The 20,158-nt window shown below is 41.1% G+C and overlaps 1 protein-coding gene across 2 annotated transcripts; it reads right to left on the bottom strand.

Annotated features, from left to right (window-relative positions):
• Positions 1–816: 816 nt before the first annotated feature.
• On the bottom strand, positions 817–19,339 carry mettl9 (methyltransferase 9, His-X-His N1-histidine). Of its 2 annotated transcripts, none has more exons than XM_061967058.2 (6): positions 19,194–19,339; positions 18,881–19,076; positions 15,129–15,319; positions 11,504–11,713; positions 1,664–1,848; positions 817–1,589 (listed from the first exon to the last, which is right to left on the bottom strand). In XM_061967058.2, the coding sequence occupies exons 2-6, from the start codon at positions 19,055–19,057 to the stop codon at positions 1,360–1,362; spliced, it is 993 nt and encodes a 330-aa protein (XP_061823042.1). In that variant the 5' UTR covers positions 19,058–19,076; positions 19,194–19,339; the 3' UTR covers positions 817–1,359. The 2 variants fall into 2 exon arrangements, with proteins under 2 accessions (XP_061823042.1, XP_061823043.1); XM_061967059.2 differs by having other exon boundaries at positions 18,881–18,980.
• Between the last annotated feature and the right edge of the window lie 819 nt (positions 19,340–20,158).

Here is a 20,158-nt window from a genome sequence, read left to right as displayed (position 1 = left end):
GTGTGGCAAACAATATAAATAAATATATATATATATATATATATATAACCTAATATATTAAGCTTATGATATGATTATTTAATTGTTCTTACTTAGTGAGTAGCACCACTGGCTGAAACATGGGCAAAAGAGGAAGCGGTATAGCTCGGTTGGTAGAGTGGCCGTGCCAGCAACTTGAGGGTTCCAGGTTCGATCCCAGCTTCTGCCATCCTAGTCACTGCTGTTGTGTCCTTGGGCAAGACACTTTACCCACCTGCTCCCAGTGCCACCCACACTGGTTTAAATGTAACTTACATATTGGGTTTCACTATGTAAGGCGCTTTGAGTCACTAGAGAAAAAGCGCTATACAAATATAATTCACTTCACAAGTATAAACATAACCAAATAAGTGGACTTATTTTGGCTTTAATAGAGTGGATGGGGGAAAAGCGGTCTGTAAGTGGCAGTTGTTTCATCCATATAAACAACTGTATATGTCTATTTGCCATAGGTTGCTAAAAGCAATATTTTTTAGACTTAGACAAACTTTATTGATCCACAAGTGAAAGTGTTCTTTTTTTATTAATATAGTATTATTATCAATCATGGCAGTGTTGCTATATCAAGATATTGTTATTGGTAACCATGTATCACATATTGTATTCCCGAGATGCCCATCCCAAATTGGTTTTAGCATCTTTAATCATCCTTTTGATTTTTAGATACAACCCTTACTGGACAAAGTTATGAAACACCCTTGAGCTGCATAGTTGCAAAATGTAAAGACCTTTTTATTTGGGAACTTAAAGTACTCTTTTAACACAAATATTCACCAATTTTTGGCATTATTTAATGCAGCATTGTGCAGTGACAACAGACATTCACATAACGCTATAAAAAAGGAAAACATTTTCACATAAGTATTAAAAAAAAGACGCCACAAAGACACTTGGGTCTTGGACCCCATATGTCCCCATTATGTGCTAAAAGATACTTTGATACCCGACTTGGTTCACATTATTATTCTAGACGCCACGGTGATTCATTTATGTCTTTACATGTGTTCACTATACGGTACAGAATAAATCATGTAAAAACATAAAAATAACGAATATTTTTTTATTCCAATTTGGCTTTACAATATGTATACATACATTTTTAATTTCACATTTGATGCAGAATAAGGAACCGCATACTTAAAGAACCACAACTTTCCGCAAACAGACAGTACTGTATGTATACACAGGCACGCACACACACAACAATTTGACATAATGTAAAACCTGAGCTCCTTCGAGATAAATAAACAATGAGTCAGTTCTTTCAATGGCTACCAACCCAGAGAGAGTTGATTTTGACAAAATTGGTGCTTTTGTTCATCATTGATGTGATTTTTCAGTCGTGTCAGAGGCCTTCAGGACAAACACTGCATCATCCAGAACATAGTAATCCTCATACATGTCCCCTTCACAGATGTACGGCAAGCGGCTCACTGCCTCCACCTCAAAGCCCTCCATTTGGAAAAGGTCACGTGACAGGCTGGTGACTTGCTCCTCCCACGTCTTCCCGTGTATGATCAGGTGTTCTTTGGGACGCTGCCATGTCCCTCCTTTAGGGGAATAAACAGAGCGGGTAATTCAATGGTATTCATTCAAACGTATCGAATGGAGCTACCCAACTGACCGATTTCCACCCAAGCCTGGAAGGGAAGAACAGCGGCCAGGATGAGTCGTCCCGTGTGCGGAACGAGTGATCGCCGGATGGCCCGCAAGAGAAGCAAAGGATCGTCGCAGCGGTCCAGCAGGTTAAGACAACTGATCACATCGAATTGAAGCCCACTCTGCTGCCACTCGTCTATACCCAGTAATCTGTGGACGGTGGGCAAACGTAAATGCAGTGGCGCAAGAACTGATCAGCAATCTATAAAATAAGATGACTTATCAATGACTCAATTAGACAATTGTTATAAATACATTTTTAAATCCACTTTAAGGGGCTGATAAAAAAAAAATGCTGCATTTATTTTACTTCGTGTTTGCACGTCGATGTTATTGTGCACATGCCAAGATTAGATGAAAATACTACTTTATCCTAGCTTCTCTTTTCTGTTTCCTCAAACCAAGTAGTAATGTTGCAATGGTTTCCTCGTTCTTTGTCAGTTTAGCTGCTCATCCAATTTCAGGCTTGCACATGTTGACAAGGCCATGTCAAATGTGGACAAATAAACATAAAAGTCTGTCAATCTGTGACATAGGGCTGGGCGATATGACTGAAAACTGTATCGCGATATATGTTTTTTATATTATGGAGAATTATTGCTATTTTGATGACCTATGGAAAATATGGACCAGGACAAAAATACATTAAATGTTAAGATTTTTATTTCAAATGTAACCTTCCTCTGATTATAATCCCTCAGCTATCAAGGCAACAAGGGAAGGAAATGTCAAAACAACCATGGAAAACACTCACAATTCTAAAATAACAATAAAAACTTAACAATGACCTCTTTAAATGAAGGTGCAAAAATAAAGAATACGTAAAAAATGCTTGAAGTGTAACAAAATAGCCCAAAGTGTGAAAATGTAAACTTGGAGAAACGGGAGCGTATTAGCTATTTCGACTGGCTACCTCCTGTCCACGAAGTAGCTCTCATACAACAACTCGTTGAGTCGGCTGGGCGTCAACTCAAATGCTGCTTCCCATCTCCATCAACTTATTTATTTAAGGAGAGAAAAGAAATTTACATAAACGTCGGAAGTTGCAAACCTTCAAACTAATGTACAGTTACAATTACTGCGTAACCTTTCCTTGATACCGTACATATTCCTTAAAATTAAATTACATCAAAATAACAATATGAATAATGCCTTTTGCAGCAAATGGTTCACTGCCAGGAAGTTACGTGATCTGTGTAACATTTAACTTGGTAATGAATTTATGTTATGCAGTTATTTAAATGTTGTTGGACTACATTATTATTTTTAAGTAGCACACATGTTACATGAAGTTATTTATTTTATTCATACAGTCCTGCACTTTAGTTTCTACCTGTAGTTTCTGTACATCCAAATAGGGAACGGACGAGGGTTGAAAAGAAAAGATGAGTGCGGCGAAGGACTACAGTTCGTTAGAAGAAATACAAAAAACTGTCATACTGCCGATGTGACTTTTTCTCAGTCATTCTTAAGTTTCTTTTTTAACTCCATGCAGAGAATCAACAAGGAGACAACAAGATGGCGCAACCAACTGTTAAGCGATTGGCTGTTAAGCGTGTCTCTCCCATTGGTCACTGACCACTTACTGTTTTGCCAGTTTATAGACCACAAGTGCTTTTGTTCATGCAACCAACCATGCTTCATTCTTTCCGGTTTCTTCTGACCAAAAAGTACTTATATGATATGGATGACGTGTCTATCGTGAAATATATTGATATAGTTTTATCGGCCCAGCCCTACTGTGACATCACAAATGGCCCAGAAAAAGGAAAATCATCATAGGGCCCTCTTTAAAGGGGAACAACACTTTTATTGCAATTTTGCATATCATTCACAATCATTATGAAAGACATGACGACGGATGGATTTAAAAAAAAAAAAGCATTCTAAATATTAAATAAACTTAAATACATGTCTGCTTACAGTAGAGCCAATGGGAGGTCCTCTATTCCGCCCATAAAATCAGATAAATAACCATTCAAAAAGCGCCAACAATACTCCAGTTTCATTTTGTGACATGAATATTAGCCAAGTATTAATGATATTGTTAATATAAGCGCTAACGCAGACAAACTATAGCGGCGCCGTGATCACTTCCTGTGTCCTTATGTTTACATCATCGAGTGTTCTGCTGTTTCCTCACTTCCCTGCTCCCTGTAAATTTATTCTATATCATAAATCATGCATCTCACCTGGAAAGTAGATGGCTGAGGATATAATCCGACAAATTGGGACACTTTGACATCCATTTAGGACCTGGAACTGGCGAGAACGACACAAAAAGAGCTTGGTCCCCCTGCGCTCCACCCCATTTCCTTACAAGGATTATGAAACATTTTTCATCTAAATGGGAATAGTGTAGCTGTTGCTGAGAGTTTGCATGCTTTAAATATGTGTCATAAATAAATAAATATTAATAAATAAGTTAATGATGCAGAGTTATAAAATATTATTAGAAAATGTGTGATTGTAAAATCTCCTGAGCAAAATGTAAATGTATTGTGTCAATTGTGTTGCAAAGCGGAACGATTGTTGCTATGTTGCGACCCCACGGACAGTAAATAAGGCAGAACAGGCAAGAGGGGAGGGTGCTTGAGCACGTTGTCTTCAGCTCCTCAAAAGATTTAAGTGTATTCGATTATTTGTGCAAAACTTCAAGCAAGTGATTATTAGAACCTCTTTTCGTTACAAGCAGCCAACGAGCTATTGTATTTTTGTAATTTAATTTATTTCTGAGTGTTTATTGATGTGAAATCAAAGTCTGATGTATTGTACTGTATTTTGTAAGTTCTCACGGCGTGTCGGCGTGGATGGTGTGTACAGCAAGAAGGAGGAGTCAATAAACGCCCGTTTTTCAAAAAAGAACTTTCCTGTGTTGCCGTGTACCGAAAGGAGCTACAGTGAGAACTCGACTGCCTTCGCGGGTAGGAGAGACACGGGATCATACACGCATGCGAGCAACGGAGATTAGCCTGGCTGTCAATCAAGTCGAGTTTCAGGGCGTGTCCAAAGAGCCCCGCCAAAGCCGAGTGGTGGGAGAAGAGGCGTGCTTCTGGAATTCACAAGGACTCAGGTTTATCACTTTGCAAACGGTGCTTTGTATGAATGAATAGTATTATGTTCACTTGCTGACATTGTTGTACTGAATGTGTTTAACTGGAAATTATTAGTCAAACCGTAAGGCAAAATAGGAAGGCTTTAGGTTTCAACAGGAAGAGTGTGTAGTTTCAGTTTATTCCACCAGGTGTCTCAGGCATTTTATGAGTTAAACCAAGATTTGCATGTGTCTGTTACTTAAGACAGCTATAGGCTATAAGGCATTTTTTGAGTTTGGCCAAGATTGGTGAATTTCCTGTTAATTAAGCAAAGTGCATTTTAAATTAATTAAATAGGCCTACTAGTGATTTAATTTACATTAAAAAAAAAAATTAAGAAAGGCCTAAATGTTAATAATTAAAAATAGGCCCAAGTAACTTCTTCTTTATTAATAACTGTTTGCACAAGCTTGTAGGAAGCATTTGCAACATTAACAAGAAAGTAAACATTATTCACGTTTGAAAGGTAGTCTACATACTTAAATAACTGTAGGTATTTCAAATTATTAGTCTACTACCAAGTTAAATTAACCCTTCATTGTGTAAAAACATTGTCAAATGACAATCCTCATATTATTTCAATATGTCTGACACAAACTCAAAGATTACAGAACAGCACACAAATTCATTAGCTCAGCCAGAGGTTAATGCCCAAGCTGCAGAAGGAGAAGACACTGTGCGAAGAAGCGGAAGAACTCGAACCTTGACGGAAAAAGGGAAAGGACTTCAAGAAGAAAAATTGAAAGGCATACATCGCAGATACAAACTTGCATATGAGAAATGGAAGTATAATGCAAAGGTAGCCAAAGAGTTGATGAGTGATGAAATCTCAGAGGAAGAATTAAACAAGTCGATGGATCATCTACAAGTCACATGTGCAGATGTGAAGGCAGTATATGAGGAATTCCGTCAAATGCAAGCTCCTAATGCAGGTGTGCGACGTAAAGTGGATGCATGTGTATCGATGTCTGAATTCATGATTAAAAGAGCACAACAACTCATTGAAGGTGATGCTGCAGTGAATGAAGAACAGTGGCCAGATGTCGGCTCCATTCTAAATTCATCAAGTCCATCATTAAAGTCTCTATACCTTCGTTCGGAACACAACACTCACTTAAGTAACCTTTCAGTCAAGAGAGATGATGCTGTGGCCGAAACAGCTGCGGCCAAAGAGGTTTTGTCAGTGCTAAAAGAGCAAGACAAGGAAGTCACTGAACTTCAAAGACTTGAGGCTGAAGAGAAGCTACGTGCTGCACAATTTGAGGCTGAATCTCTAGCCAGACAACAGGCAATGCAGAATCAGCTCCGAAAGCTTGAGCGCTTAGAGGAAGTCAAGAAGCTGAATGCAGCTAAGGCCCGAGTCAAGGTGTACGACGAACTCAGTGACAAGTCCGAAGTCATTAGTTTACTCCATAACATCAAACAACTCGATAAGGCACAAACCCTCAATGCATCAAGTCCTCCATTCATTCCTCAACAAACTCAAGTGTCAAATCATAATCCCAGTCATCCCAATGTTCAATCAATCCCACAAATTCCACCAAATTTTCAGATGCAAAGTCCTGATTTAGCAACTGCTCTCGCTGAAGCCATGAGTGCCAATCGTCTCCCAACACCTGAACCTACAGTATTCACGGGAGATCCTATAAAATACAACGACTGGAAATTGTCATTTCAGATACTGATTGACAGAAAAGGTATTCCAAAAAATGAAAAACTCTACTACTTGAGAAAGTATCTAAGTGGTGCTGCAAGGAAGGCTGTTGAAGGACTCTTCCTGATCGGCACAGAGGGAGCATATGACACTGCATGGAAGCTGCCAGAGAAGCGCTTTGGAGACCCTTACGTAATTGGGAAGTCCTTCAGAGATAAGCTGCATGCGTGGCCAAGAGTAAGCTCCAAAGATGGATGCGAACTGAGAGAACTTGCAGATTTTCTCCAGAGCTGTGAGGCTGCAATACCTCATATCAAGACATTAGAGATTCTCAATGACTGCACTGAAAGTCAGAAGATCTTGACAAAGCTCCCAGACTGGCTTGTGTCCAGATGGAACCGTAAAGCAATGGAAACCAGACAAGCGAAAGCTGAATATCCTTCTTTCAAAGAGTTGGTGAACTTCTTATCAAATGAAGCTGATCTGGCATGTGACCCCATATCCTCTGTACAAGCACTCAAGAGTATACAGAATGAGAAACCAAGACAGACAAGAACTGAAACCATAAAGGCAAAAACGTTGTCAACAAATACAACACAGAACACTGTCTCTTGTGTCTTCTGCAAGAAGTTTGGACACCAGATGGAGAAGTGTAGAAAGTTTGCTGAAATGACAATCCCGGATCGCATCAAGTTTGTACAAGAAGAAAAACTTTGCTTTGGCTGTCTAAAGACTGGTCACCACTCTAGAAACTGTGAGGAGAAAAGTAAGTGCGATACCTGTCGAAGAAGACATCCAACATGCTTGCATGATGACAACTTTCAGAAAGGTTCTTCATCAAAGAAAGTGGAGAGTGATTCAAATAAAGCACGAGGAACGGAGCAAATCCCTGCAACTGCAACAGCAACTACCAATAGAGTTACCCAAGGCAATCAAGGCTCACATACATCCTCAATAGTACCAGTCTGGGTCTCTTCCTCAAAACAGCCTGAGAATGAGATCTTAACATATGCGTTGCTGGATACGCAGAGTGACACAACATTCATCCTGGACCAAGTTGCTCAAGAGCTCAACACAAAGAAGGAGAATGTCTGTCTACGGCTTTCCACAATGTCATCAGTCTCTACAGTCATACCCTGTCAAAAATTGTCTAACCTACAAGTGAGAGGTTATGACTTAGAAAAAATGATCTCATTACCACCTCTCTTTTCACGTGAGTTCATTCCTGCTGAGAGGTCGCACATTCCCACTACAGAGACAGCCCAAAAATGACCTCATCTTGAACCATTGGTCCACAAGATTCCTCCACAATTGGAGTGCCAAGTCGGCCTACTAATAGGCTATAACTGCCATCAAGCTCTTCTTCCCAGAGAAATTCTATGCGGAGAAGAAGGCCATCCATATGGTCAGCGAACCGACCTTGGATGGAGCATTGTTGGCTGTTCCAAGACAGCAACTAAGTTTGAAGATGCAATTGGTGTGAGCCATAGGGTCATTGTATGACAAGTGACTCCTGCCGCACAACCTCTAAGTCAACTTAAAGATGAAGAGCACTTTGTCTGCAGAAATCAGGTCAAAGAGCCAAGTCCTTCAGAAATCATTAAGATGCTCGAAATGGATTTTACAGACCACTCAACAGACAACAATCCAGTCTCTCAAGAAGATCTTCTCTTCATGTCACGAGTGAAAGAGGGGATAAGACAGAAAGAACATGGACACTATGAGCTACCACTACAGTTCAAGAAAGACAACCCAGCAGACCTTGCGTCTAAAGAAGCCAATGCAGCCCAATTGAAGGACTCATGTTGGTTAAAGGGACCATACTTCCTTCGGCAACCAAATCTGTCAGTCAAACAAGTAATAGTAAAAGTGGATGACACTGACCCAGAACTGCGGAAAGATCATGTTCATACTGTCAAAGCCAAAACCACAAACCCATTGATCAGCCGTCTCAGCAAGTTCAATCTTTATCTTTATTTATTTATTTTTTTATTTTAGTTCTCAGATTGGTCAAGAGCTGTGAAAGCTGTCGCCAGACTGAAGAAATGTGTCAGGAGACGTAGTGGAGGTCAAGTAGGGACAGACCAAACTACAAACCTTGAAGAGAGACGTGAAGCAGAGTTCTTCATCATCAAGCTCACACAAGAGGAAGCTTTTGCTGATGACATAAAGAAAATCAAATGCAATGGAGCTGAAAAACTAGGCAAACGCAACAAGCTCTACCGGCTCAACGCTTACCTTGATGCAAACAATATACTCAGGGTGGGAGGACGGTTGTCGCAGTCAGCCCTTCATCATGACGTGAAGCACCCTGCAATATTGCCAAGGAAATCACACGTGTCAGACCTGATTGTGAAATATCACCATGAGCGTGTAGACCACCAAAGAAGAGGGATGACAATGAATGAGATACGCGCAAATGGAATATGGATTCTAGGATGCGGAAGTATTGTCTCCTCACACATTTATAAGTGCGTCCCATGCAGAAGGTACAGGAGAACCACAGAAGTCCAACAAATGGCAGATCTCCCAAAAGAAAGAACTCTGACAAGTCCTCCATTTACCTACTGCGGACTCGATTGTTTTGGTCCATTTTTTGTAAAGGAAGGAAGAAAAGAACTTAAAGCATATGGGTTGATCTTCACCTGCTTATGCTCGAGAGCAGTGCATATAGAGACTCTAGACGACATGACCACCGATGCGTTCATAAACGCTCTCAGAACATTCATCGCCATCAGAGGCCCTGTGCGACAACTGAACAGCCCGTCAAGGAACTCACAAGTGAACGACATTGTGATTTTAAAGGACGAGTGTACCCCAAGAAATGAAGGAAAGCTCGCAAGAGTAGTCGAAGCTCAGCCTGGAAGAGACGGCATGGTGCGCAAGCTGAAACTAGTGCTCAGTGAGACTTCTGTTGACAAGGGCAAACCTCATACGCGACTGATTAATCTAGAAAGACCTATTCATAAAATAGTCACATTAGTAGAAGCCAATTAAGACGCACACACATACAGATGATTGAAACTGGTTTTGATAAAAATGGAAAATCCCACATTTCAGGTCAATGAGTGATTTGGTGGGAGTGTAGCTGTTGCTGAGAGTTTGCATGCTTTAAATATGTGTCATAAATAAATAAATATTAATAAATAAGTTAATGATGCAGAGTTATAAAATATTATTAGAAAATGTGTGATTGTAAAATCTCCTGAGCAAAATGTAAATGTATTGTGTTAATTGTGTTGCAAAGCGGAACGATTGTTGCTATGTTGCGACCCCACGGACAGTAAATAAGGCAGAACATGCAAGAGGGGAGGGTGCTTGAGCACGTTGTCTTCAGCTCCTCAAAAGATTTAAGTGTATTCGATTATTTGTGCAAAACTTCAAGCAAGTGATTATTAGAACCTCTTTTCATTACAAGCAGCCAACGAGGTATTGTATTTTTGTAATTTAATTTCTTTCTGAGTGTTTATTGATGTGAAATCAAAGTCTGATGTATTGTACTGTATTTTGTAAGTTCTCACGGCGTGTTGGCGTGGATGGTGTGTACAGCAAGAAGGAGGAGTCAATAAACGCCCGTTTTTCAAAAAAGAACTTTCCTGTGTTGCCGTGTACCGAAAGGAGCTACAAATAGTATGAACATCCCAGCAGTCAGCATCCTAAGGACAGCAGACATTGTACAGTAAGTGATGTTTTGTTATGTTTATTGGCTCTCAAAGTCTGCAGTGAGCAGAAATCAGTGATGAGGAATGAAAAAAGCAAACTCTGTGATGCGTTTTTTAAAATTAATATGCCGCGTATGCTTAAAATGATCAAAATGTGTAAATATTAAATGTTATTATAAATGTTACTACATTACATATATACTTACATCATGTATATGAAACCCTAATGGAGGTGTTCGGATGTTTTTTAGGGGCTTTATAGGCAGAATTTAATGGCTCCCAAGCGGACCTTTGATCACATTTGTTTAATATTTGGAATGCATTAAAAAAACAAAACATCCATTGTCATATCTCTCATAATGAATGTGAACGATAGGCAAAATTCCCCCCAAAAAAGTGCAGTTCCCCTTTAAGAAACCAAGTTTCAGTACCCTACCCATCCTTAATAAGGACAGCCAGTGGACAGGTTGCCAATTTTTCAAGTTTGTACTCTATGAACTAAAGAAGTTAATTGTGTGTATGAATATGTAGAATTATGGGAAAAGTTGTAATTATTTGAATGTGTAACATCGTAATAAAACTGAATGTTTTCATAATAGAACGGAAAATCCTTTAATGTCATTAAGAACAACAAAATTGTGGAATACTGATGGCAGCTGTAATGTGAAAACAGCTAGTGTAGAAAAAATACATTCATTTCAATTGGCTTTTTTGGGCACGTAAAATGTGGAATTCTCGGAAAGCCATACATGTTTGTTTTGTTGATGATAGATACCCTTAATGTTTTTAATAATTTGAAAAATGTGCAAATGGTAAGAATTCAGATTAAAGGAGATTAGGGTTAGGGAACATTTTGAACTCCTGAAAAAAAAACCATTAATTTTTGGAACGTGAACAATTGATATAAGGTTTTCATGTTTGAATGGGTTGAGCAATGTAGAGGTAGTTGAACGTAAAAAAAAAAGAACAAAATAAGAATAACAAAATAATTTTGGCCCTGATGTGATTTTCAGTTAAATCCAAAGACTCAAAATAATCCATAAGTAAAACCGACCACATTCGGGGGCATAATAAACATATGTCATTTAAAGAATGTGATAGCTACTGTCGCAAATAATAACAGCTACCACCTTATGATCAGAAGGACCTCAAATAAGACTAGAAAACATCCAGAAAGTCAGGGAAATTAAAGTACAATAGCATAATAGAAGTGATAGGACAAGCAAACAGGTCGTATAACGAACCATCAATGTGCTCCCAGGCAAGAGGAACACGCTATTAATGTTCTAATGTAAATATGCACCCAGTGTTGGTGTTTGATGAAATTACTCACTAATCATTCAGACCCGTGCTTGCAAAAAATAATCAAACAGAAAGAAACATTTGAATCTCACCTGAAATTCCTCCTTTGAAGATGCCATTTCATTGGTGGCGAGATCTCAGTGGCATAAACCTCTTGGAAGTGGCCTCGCATCATTTCTGTAACGGCACCATCACCGGCGCCAAGGTCCAGGAGTCTTAGGGCCTTCCAGCCTGGGTCTATGTTGAGAAGTCGCTGAAACTGCTCCACAGAAAACACAAACATGGAGCCGCGACCCAGAAACCTGAGCAAGAGTGCGGCATGTCAGTCAGACTGAACCCTACAGGTGAAACTAAGGCCCTGTTCACACGGGAACATTTTGGTTTCCCTTTTTTTGCCGGGTTGACAACAGATATACATCCACACAGTGTCAGCTCAACACTGAGTCATGTCCGGAAGGGAACGTGTCATGATGTAATACAATGCCTCACCACAAGTGGCGCTGTAAGCAGACACAAACAGAGACGTCGGAATAACTTCCTTCACAATCATTGATATCACTACAGTGTAAATCAGACCTGGCCAAATTAAGGCCCGGGGGCTGCATGCGGCCAGTTAAACTTTTCAATCTGGCCCGCCAGACATTCCCAAATAATTGTTTTAGATCTTTAAGATGGAAACTGAGGCTGCCATTATAATGTGCAGTGATGTTTTCAAACTACCGTAAGTCTTGAACTATACAAAATATTTCAATGGTTGGAATCTGCACTTTTGCATGATGTACTAGTTACTATGGTAATCTGACTCACAGCAGCTCAGAAGAGGTTGTGTTTCCATAGCGGCCAGCCTGAAATGCGGGTGTCAGGGATAGATGCGGTAGGAGATTTTTACAACAAAGTTCTAAAGCTTAGTGATACATCAGATGTATCAGATTGTAGGTGGGGTTTTTTTTTAACCTTTGCGTTCATATTTTGCTGTTTGTTGCGTTTTGCTTGATTGTAAAATATGTCGATCGAGAGGGGGTGTGACGTTTATATGTTGTCGATATTCAGTGTTTTATCGTTCATAGTTAATATTGTAAATCCCACATTCCCTATTTTCATGTACATTCTGGGTGTCTCATTCAGTAAAAAAAAATTAAAATTCCGTTCTGTTTTTAAGGCGGTCTGTCATAACGTTTTTAGCATTCAATCAGACATTATTGTGAGGTTTTGTATTGTTTGTTTTTTAATAAAACTTGGTTAAAACATTTCAGTATGAGTACTTTTGAAACTTTTGAGCACATTTAGGAATACCGCAGTAATAATAACCATGATCATTTTCTTTCACAATAACCGAGATAAGAAATGTTCATACCGTGACATCCCTAGTCCAGAAATAAATGCAATTCTGGGCAACTGAGTGGCCACAGAAGTGTGCTCCTAATATTTATGTTTAGCTCTGATGAAACCTAGGTAGCTCGTCAGCTCCCAACACCATCAAACATGAAGAAGAGATACAGTATGACAGAAGATTCTTTATCCAGTGGAACTCCCCTGATTCCCCAGCTTCCATCATTTTTCCTCCTTAAGTGGTCAAACAATGCATACTTTTGGTTAGATCATGCTTTTAATCTTGAAGAAAGAAAATAGGTCCGAGCCATATGCTACATGCTAATGCTACCTTCAGTAATGATGCACACAATGATAAAGCACTTGTTCTTCTAGTAGTGTGTATTATTATCATTGTTGTTATTTATTTATGTGTGTTTGTATGGAGAAAAACATGTTTTATGCAACTAAACAACACATGCAGGATTTTCATGGGAATTAGGCAAATATACAACCTTACCTATTGTACCAGTTTTAAACATGTCGTAGTTCAAACCCTCTTAAAGAAACCTGGTTTGGACAAATCTGGTTTAGCTCATTTTAGGCCCAATTCTGAGATGCCCGTCCTCTCAAGGATCTTGGAGAAGATTGTTTTTACCCCGTTAACACTTTTTTATATTCTAGAGGTCTTTTAGTCTGGGTCTAGAATTAAGAATTTTAATGAAATCCTCCGAGCAACTGATCTCGGGGATCACATGATTTAGTCTTACTTGTTACGTAAAAGTCGCAAACAGCAGCATTTGATAAGGAGGGCCATAATATTTTAGTTGCCCACTTTCAGCATCAAGTGGGGATCTTTGGTACTGCTTTGAGTGGGTTGAATATATATTTACCAAATAGAACCTTCTATGTAAATGTTGCTGGCACAGAATATTCTGTTAATCCTGTGGTGCCCCACAAGGCTCAGTGTTAGGACCACTACTTTTTTTGTTCATTTATTTACTGCCACTGGGCTCAAGCCTAACAAGGCATGACATTTTTTTCCACCGCTATCTCGATGACAGCCAAACAGGTTTTCCTTTAAAGAAAAAACTTGTCTCCACGGTACAGCCACTTCTTGCTTGCCATGACAATATTGAAGCTTGGATGGATGGCCCCAAATTCTTTTAAACTTAAATGAAATTAAAGATTGAATATACAGTTTTTGGACCCAGTGGTGTCTGTGAGTCTCCCCCGTGTTGACATAGGCCCCTTGGCTATGAGACATCCTGGATGAAAACCAACACTTCTCACCCAACCTGATAAAGCTTGAGAGGTGCTGCAAGGAGGAATGAGCAAAACTGCCCAAAGATAGGTGTGCCAATGATGTGACATCATATTAAAAAATACTTGAGGCTGTAATTGCTGCCAAAGGTGCATCAAGAAAGTATTGAGCAAAGGCTGATTTTTATTAATTTTTTAAATACTTTAGAAAATTGTAAAAAAAAAAAAAAAAAAAAAAAATTCACATCGTCATTATGGGGTTTTGTCTGTGGAATTTTGAGGACAAAAATTAAGTAATTACATTTTGGAATAAGGGTGTAACATAACAAAATGTGGGAAAAAAGTGAAGTGTAGTCAGAAGATGGAAAACAACTGCAGGAGGAAGAAAAAAATTGCAAAAAGGAAAGTGATCACGCTGCACACACGAATGATGTAGCTCGACCAAAGATGACGTAAAAGTCGCAAACAGGTCGCATTGCCGTTTAGACTGCAGTCACATTTGAAAAGATCAGATTCCAAAACAGAGGCGGTATAGTACCGAATATGATTCATTAGTATCCCGGCACTTTACTAATACCGGTATACCGTACAACCCTAGTGTCCAGTGTATAAGGAGCCTTTGACCACATTTAAGACCAGTCTTACAACCCACTTTACTTACTAGCTTTTAACCCAGCTACCTTTTATTTGATTTATTGTTGTGCAGCTGGGATAGGCTCCAGCACTTCCCGCAACTCCATAAGGGAAAAAGCGGTAGAAAATGGATGGATGGATGGGTTTTTAAGATCATTTTGTGTCCGATCTTTATATTCCCAAATATATATTGTACCTTTGTTTTCAATAATTTCTGTATTTTTATTTCCTTGCTTTTATGCTTACCTGTATTTTACTAATTTGTGGTGTACAGCTCTTTGTTTCTCAACGGTGGTTGTTTTTAAAAGGGCTCTACAAATAAAGTTGGTATGGTATGAAAAAGTAGTGATTTGTTTGTTCACATGATAACGACAAATAGGCATTAACAGACTTTCCTGCCACTTTTAGGCCACCCAGAACGCCGTCGTCGTGTGGATGAAAGGCTGAATGTTTTACTGTTCCCACCTAAAAACGTTCCCGTGTGGCCAGACGGGCCTGTACTGTTGGACTCACCCATTGATGGAGGTACGTGACACCACAGGCGAGAGAACAGTTGATACGAAGGAATGGTAGAGTTGAGTGAACAGCCAAGTAGACTTCTCTACGCTCTGCTTGAGGAAAGCCGTGGTGCCCAAGTCCAGATGGCTCTGAACAAACCGGGGTCGCACAGACTCACCCAGTAGATCAGGACTGCAGTGGTACCACTGGAGCAAAAGTAACAATCACATGAATGTTCAAGTTCATATTTAATGACGTGCCATCAGCATAGCAGACTAGCACCATCAAATTCTAAAACAGTGAATAATAAAACTATGGTGGTACGCCAAAAATCACTTTATTAAAGTACAGTGTTTTAGTTTCCTATATTCAAACAGTGTTAATGTTCAAACTCTATGTAATGTTACAATGATCAAATACATTAAATATACTTTAATGTATTTGGTGGCGACTTGTCCAGGGTGTATCCTAACCTGACCCTCGCCAGATCCTAGTAGTTCACTGAGCTCCACACAAGGATTTGGGATCGAGTGCAATGCAAACTCCTTCAAGATAACAAAAAATAATTAACCAATCAGAATCGCCGGGCGGGATTTTATAGATGTGACGAAGGGCCGAAGCGACTGTTTGATTCAAACAACAATGGCGGCACGCAGCGAGGAGTCGTGTGCTGACATTGATTCTGCTATTGCAACTCGAATATTAATTCTTTAAAAGATGAACAGTGAATGGTTTTGAAGGCATTTATTGGTGGCAAGGATGTTTTGGCTCTTCTTCCGACCGGGATTGGCAAGAGCTTGATTTACCAAATCGCTCCACTGGTGGTGAAAGAAATGGGACGAGTGCAGAACCCAGTCGTTATAATTGTCTCCCTACTGATTGCTCTGGTAGATGATCAGCTCCGTGAGGCTGGATTATTATCCATCCATCCATTTACTACCGCTTGTCCCTTTCGGGGTCGTGGTGGGTGCTGGAGCCTATCTCAGCTGCATTCAGGCGGAAGGCGGGGTACACCCTGGACAGTCACCTCATGGCAGGGCCAACACAGATAGACAGACCATGCCAGTTTGAGTGGAACTGGCGCATTTTGTGACTCACTGAACCCTCGATGTCGGCGAACGACGCAGCCAGCTACTCATCATGGGGGCGGGGGGAGGGACTGAGCAAACGATTCGTTCACCGCGGATTAACGACATGAATCACTCAGTGAACAACAGAATCAGGACTCGCGAACCTACTGACACAGAGAACTGACTGTGTCGCGGAGGAGGACGTCACATTGAGGCTCTCGTTCTGTCACTGTGCGCGTTGTTCATTGGGTGCTGAGGGCTTGTGTCGTTCGCGAACTGACACACACCGCGATCTGCCGCTGGGGAAGCTGTTACTGACTGACTCATGATTCGCCGACCTGCACACAGAACTGCTGCTGCAGAAGTGATTCAGGTTCACGTACTGAACTGTGCTGACTGTGGCGCTGTGTCAGTCACTCACTGCCTGGTGTACTGCATGCTCAGAGCTGTGTAGGGACTCGCGTTCACCCTATTTGCTGCTTCTCCCGCGAATGTCTGCACTGTACTGTACTACGCACGCCCCCCCTCCCCTTCCTATATTTTTTTTTTTGGAGGGAGGGGGGGGGATTCGGTGAACGAATTTATTGAACGACTCAATTTAAGGAACTGATTCTAGTGATTCAGTACAGTCAAAAGAACTGCCGATCCCATCACTACCTTACAATACCTTACAAAAATAATAAGGGCGTGCCATGATGATACAGCATTTAGTGACCTCTACAATTTGTATGAACAGCATGCCAGCTCAGCATCTTGTTATTTGCATTTTCTGCTTCCACACGTAAGTGACAGCAAGGCATACTTGGTCAACAGCCACACAGGTTACACTGACGGTGGCCATATAAAACAACTTCAACACTCTTACTAATAATGCGCCACACTTTGAACCAAAACCAACCAAGAATGACAAACACATTTCGGGAGAACATCTGCACCTTAACACAACATAAACACAACAGAACAAATATCCAGAATCCCCTGCAGCCCTGACTCTTCCGGGCTACATTATACACCCCTGCTACCACCAAACCCCGCCCCCACCCCAACCCTGCTCCCCCACACATCAACCCCCCCCCAGCCCCCCTCTGTGCGTCGGTTGAGGTGGGCGGGGTTTGGTAGGGGGGTGTATAATGTAGCCCGGAAGAGTTAGGGCTGTATGGGATTCTGGGTATTTGTTCTGTTGTGTTACGGTGCAGATGTTCTCCCGAAATGTGTTTGTCATTCTTGTTTGGTGTGGGTTCACAGTGTGGCGCATTATTAGTAAGAGTGTTAAAGTTTTTTATACCGCCACCGTCAGTGTAACCTGTGTGGTTGTTGACCAAGTATGCCTTGCTGTCACTTGCGTTAGCAAGCAGAAACCCCATACAACGTGTGGCTGGGCCGGCACGCTGGTTGTAGTGGGCACTAAATGTTGTACCATCACAGCACGTTCGAGAGAATAGTTGCCCTGAAATTCGTAGTCTGCCGGAAAAATCGGGTGTGTTGACAAGTATGACGCTATCAAGCGCCATTCATATAAAACCCGCGGGCCGCACTCACATTCAATTTTCATATTAAGGTGTGGGCCGCGTGTCTGAGACCCTTGGTTTATACATAGCACAAAGCAAAAAAAAAAACTTTGCATGCAGTGTTATTTCATTTTGAATTTCAAAAGATTTTTGTGGCTCCCATTGTTTTCTTTAATTTGTGAAACTGGTCAAAATGGCTCTTTGACTGGTAAAGGTTGCCGACCCCTGGGTTAGGTGTACCCCGCCTTCCGCTCGAATGCAGCTGGGATAGGCTCCAGTCACCCCCGCCATCCCAAGAGGGACACGGGGTAGAAAATGGATGGATGGAATAAAACCTCTGCCTTGTGTTTAATGAATACTTAGACCTAATACCCTAGTGCATTTTAATGTAGGTCATTAGGTGGTACTTAGAGCCAAGTTTTTTCTGAGGCGAAACTTTGTGGAAAAAGTTTGAGAACCACTGTTCTAAAACATATATTCAAACTAGAGAAGGCAATTTCTGCAGGAACTGTGTATGAATGCTGAAAAGTTGAAATTAACAAAAAATGTGGAATTACAGGAAAAGTGAAAATTTTTAGTTAAAAGTTAAAGTACCAATGATTGTCACACACACTAGGTGTGGTGAAATTTGTCCTCTGCATTTGACCCATCCCCTTGTCCACCCCCTGGGAGGTGAGGGGAGCAGTGGGCAGCAGCAGTACCGCGCCCCGGAATAATTTTTTGGTGATTTAACGCCCAATTTCATCCATTGATGCTGAGTGCCAAGCAGGGAGGTAATGGGTCCCATATTTTTTTATAGTCTTTGGTATGACTCGGCCTGGGTTTGAACTCACGACCTACCAATCTCAGGGCGGACACTCTAACCACAAGGCCACCGAGAAGGCCAGAATGTGAATGTTTTGATATAAAGATGATTTTTGAGGGTCACCATTTTGACAAGGGGTTTCTAAGATGGTTTGACGGCTGACTGTACACAGTATTTGAGTGGCTAGTGTGCGTCATTAAAGTGTGTGAGTTTATGATTAAGTGTTTCCAGTGACTTTAAAAGTAGTGATCATTCAAAAGTTGTGCTGTCTTAGAATTTGTTTAAAAAAGAATGTCCTGCAATCCCTCATCAAAAACACCCACTGATAGGGCAAACTAATGTTGAGCTTATTAATAATAATAATAATATGATTATAGTTCATACCTGCTGAGTATCCAGTGCAGTTCCTTCGCCTTCGTTCAACATGTTCGCAAAGAGTGTGCGTGCCAGTGGACGCCGAGAGTGCTTGATCGTCCACATTCTCCTGATGGAGAGCAGAAAGGTGACGTAAGCCAACAGCCACGCACCAAAAAGCAGAGTCCTCAGCTGTAGATGACACATTGTGTTGTGGACACTATATCTGCGTGTCAGGAGGAAGACGAGTCACTCGGCCGGAGCGAGCGGAGAATGAAGACATGTTAAACAATGGCGCTTGCTAAACCAACGCGCTTCAAAACAAGCAAGCGAACGAACAAACCTGAGGGCGTGGTGGATTTAAAAGGGCAGCGACTGTTTACTCGCCATCTTAGCAAGTCAACCCACCGCCGTGTGGTAGCGAGACAATAGACAATGGAGCACACTTGTGACACCAAAACAAACACTTCCGCATACTTGGACTTCTCGTGTTACTGCTAAATATGTCCGGGTTGTTTCGACGGAGCAATTGTCTTTCCTGGGTTCCAACAATGACAACGTGACAAAACGCCCCCAAAAGACCCACATGTGTCTTTATTCCATATATTAAAAAGACCCATATATATATTATATATATATATATATATATATATATATATATATATATATCCATCCATCCCATCCATTTTCTACCGCTTATTCCCTTTGGGGTCGCGGGGGGCGCTGGAGCCTATCTCAGCTACAACCGGGCGGAAGGCGGGGTACACCCTGGACAAGTCGCCACCTCATCGCAGGGCCAACACAGATAGACAGACAACATTCACACTCACATCCACACACTAGGGCCAATTTAGTGTTGCCAATCAACTTATACCCAGGTGCATGTCTTTGGAGGTGGGAGGAAGCCGGAGTTCCCGGAGGGAACCCACGCAGTCACGGGGAGAACATGCAAACTCCACACAGAAAGATCCCGAGCCCGGGATTGAACCCAAGACTATTCAGGACCTTCGTATTGTGAGGCAGATGCACTAACCCCTCTGCCACCGTGAAGCCCCTGTATATATATATCTGCCTCAAGTGGAGGAGTTTAAGTACCTAGGAGTCTTGTTCACGAGTGAGGGAAAAGTGGATCGTGAGATCGACAGGCGGATCGGTGCGGCATCTTCAGTAATGCGGACGCTGTATCGATCCGTTGTGGTGAAGAAGGAGCTGAGCCGGAAGGCAAAGCTCTCAATTTACCGGTCGATCTACGTTCCCATCCTTACCTATGGTCATGAGCTTTGGGTTATGACCGAAAGGACAAGATCA

Source organism: Nerophis lumbriciformis, linkage group LG11 (assembly GCF_033978685.3).
Source record: "Nerophis lumbriciformis linkage group LG11, RoL_Nlum_v2.1, whole genome shotgun sequence".
Lineage (NCBI taxonomy): Eukaryota > Metazoa > Chordata > Actinopteri > Syngnathiformes > Syngnathidae > Nerophis > Nerophis lumbriciformis.
Note: the sequence above shows the minus strand (reverse complement) of the source record. Positions and strands in the feature narration are given on the sequence as shown.

Bases quoted from the DNA above. Each gene is read 5' to 3' on its own strand.
- mettl9 (XM_061967058.2), bottom strand. From the start codon at position 19,057: ATGTGTCATCTACAGCTGAGGACTCTGCTTTTTGGTGCGTGGCTGTTG. The intron at 15,320-18,880 runs GTATGAACTATA...CTTTTGCTCCAG, and splicing joins CTGCACTGGATACTCAGCAG to TGGTACCACTGCAGTCCTGA. The intron at 11,714-15,128 runs GTGAGTCCAACA...ACTCTTGCTCAG, and splicing joins TCACGTACCTCCATCAATGG to GTTTCTGGGTCGCGGCTCCA.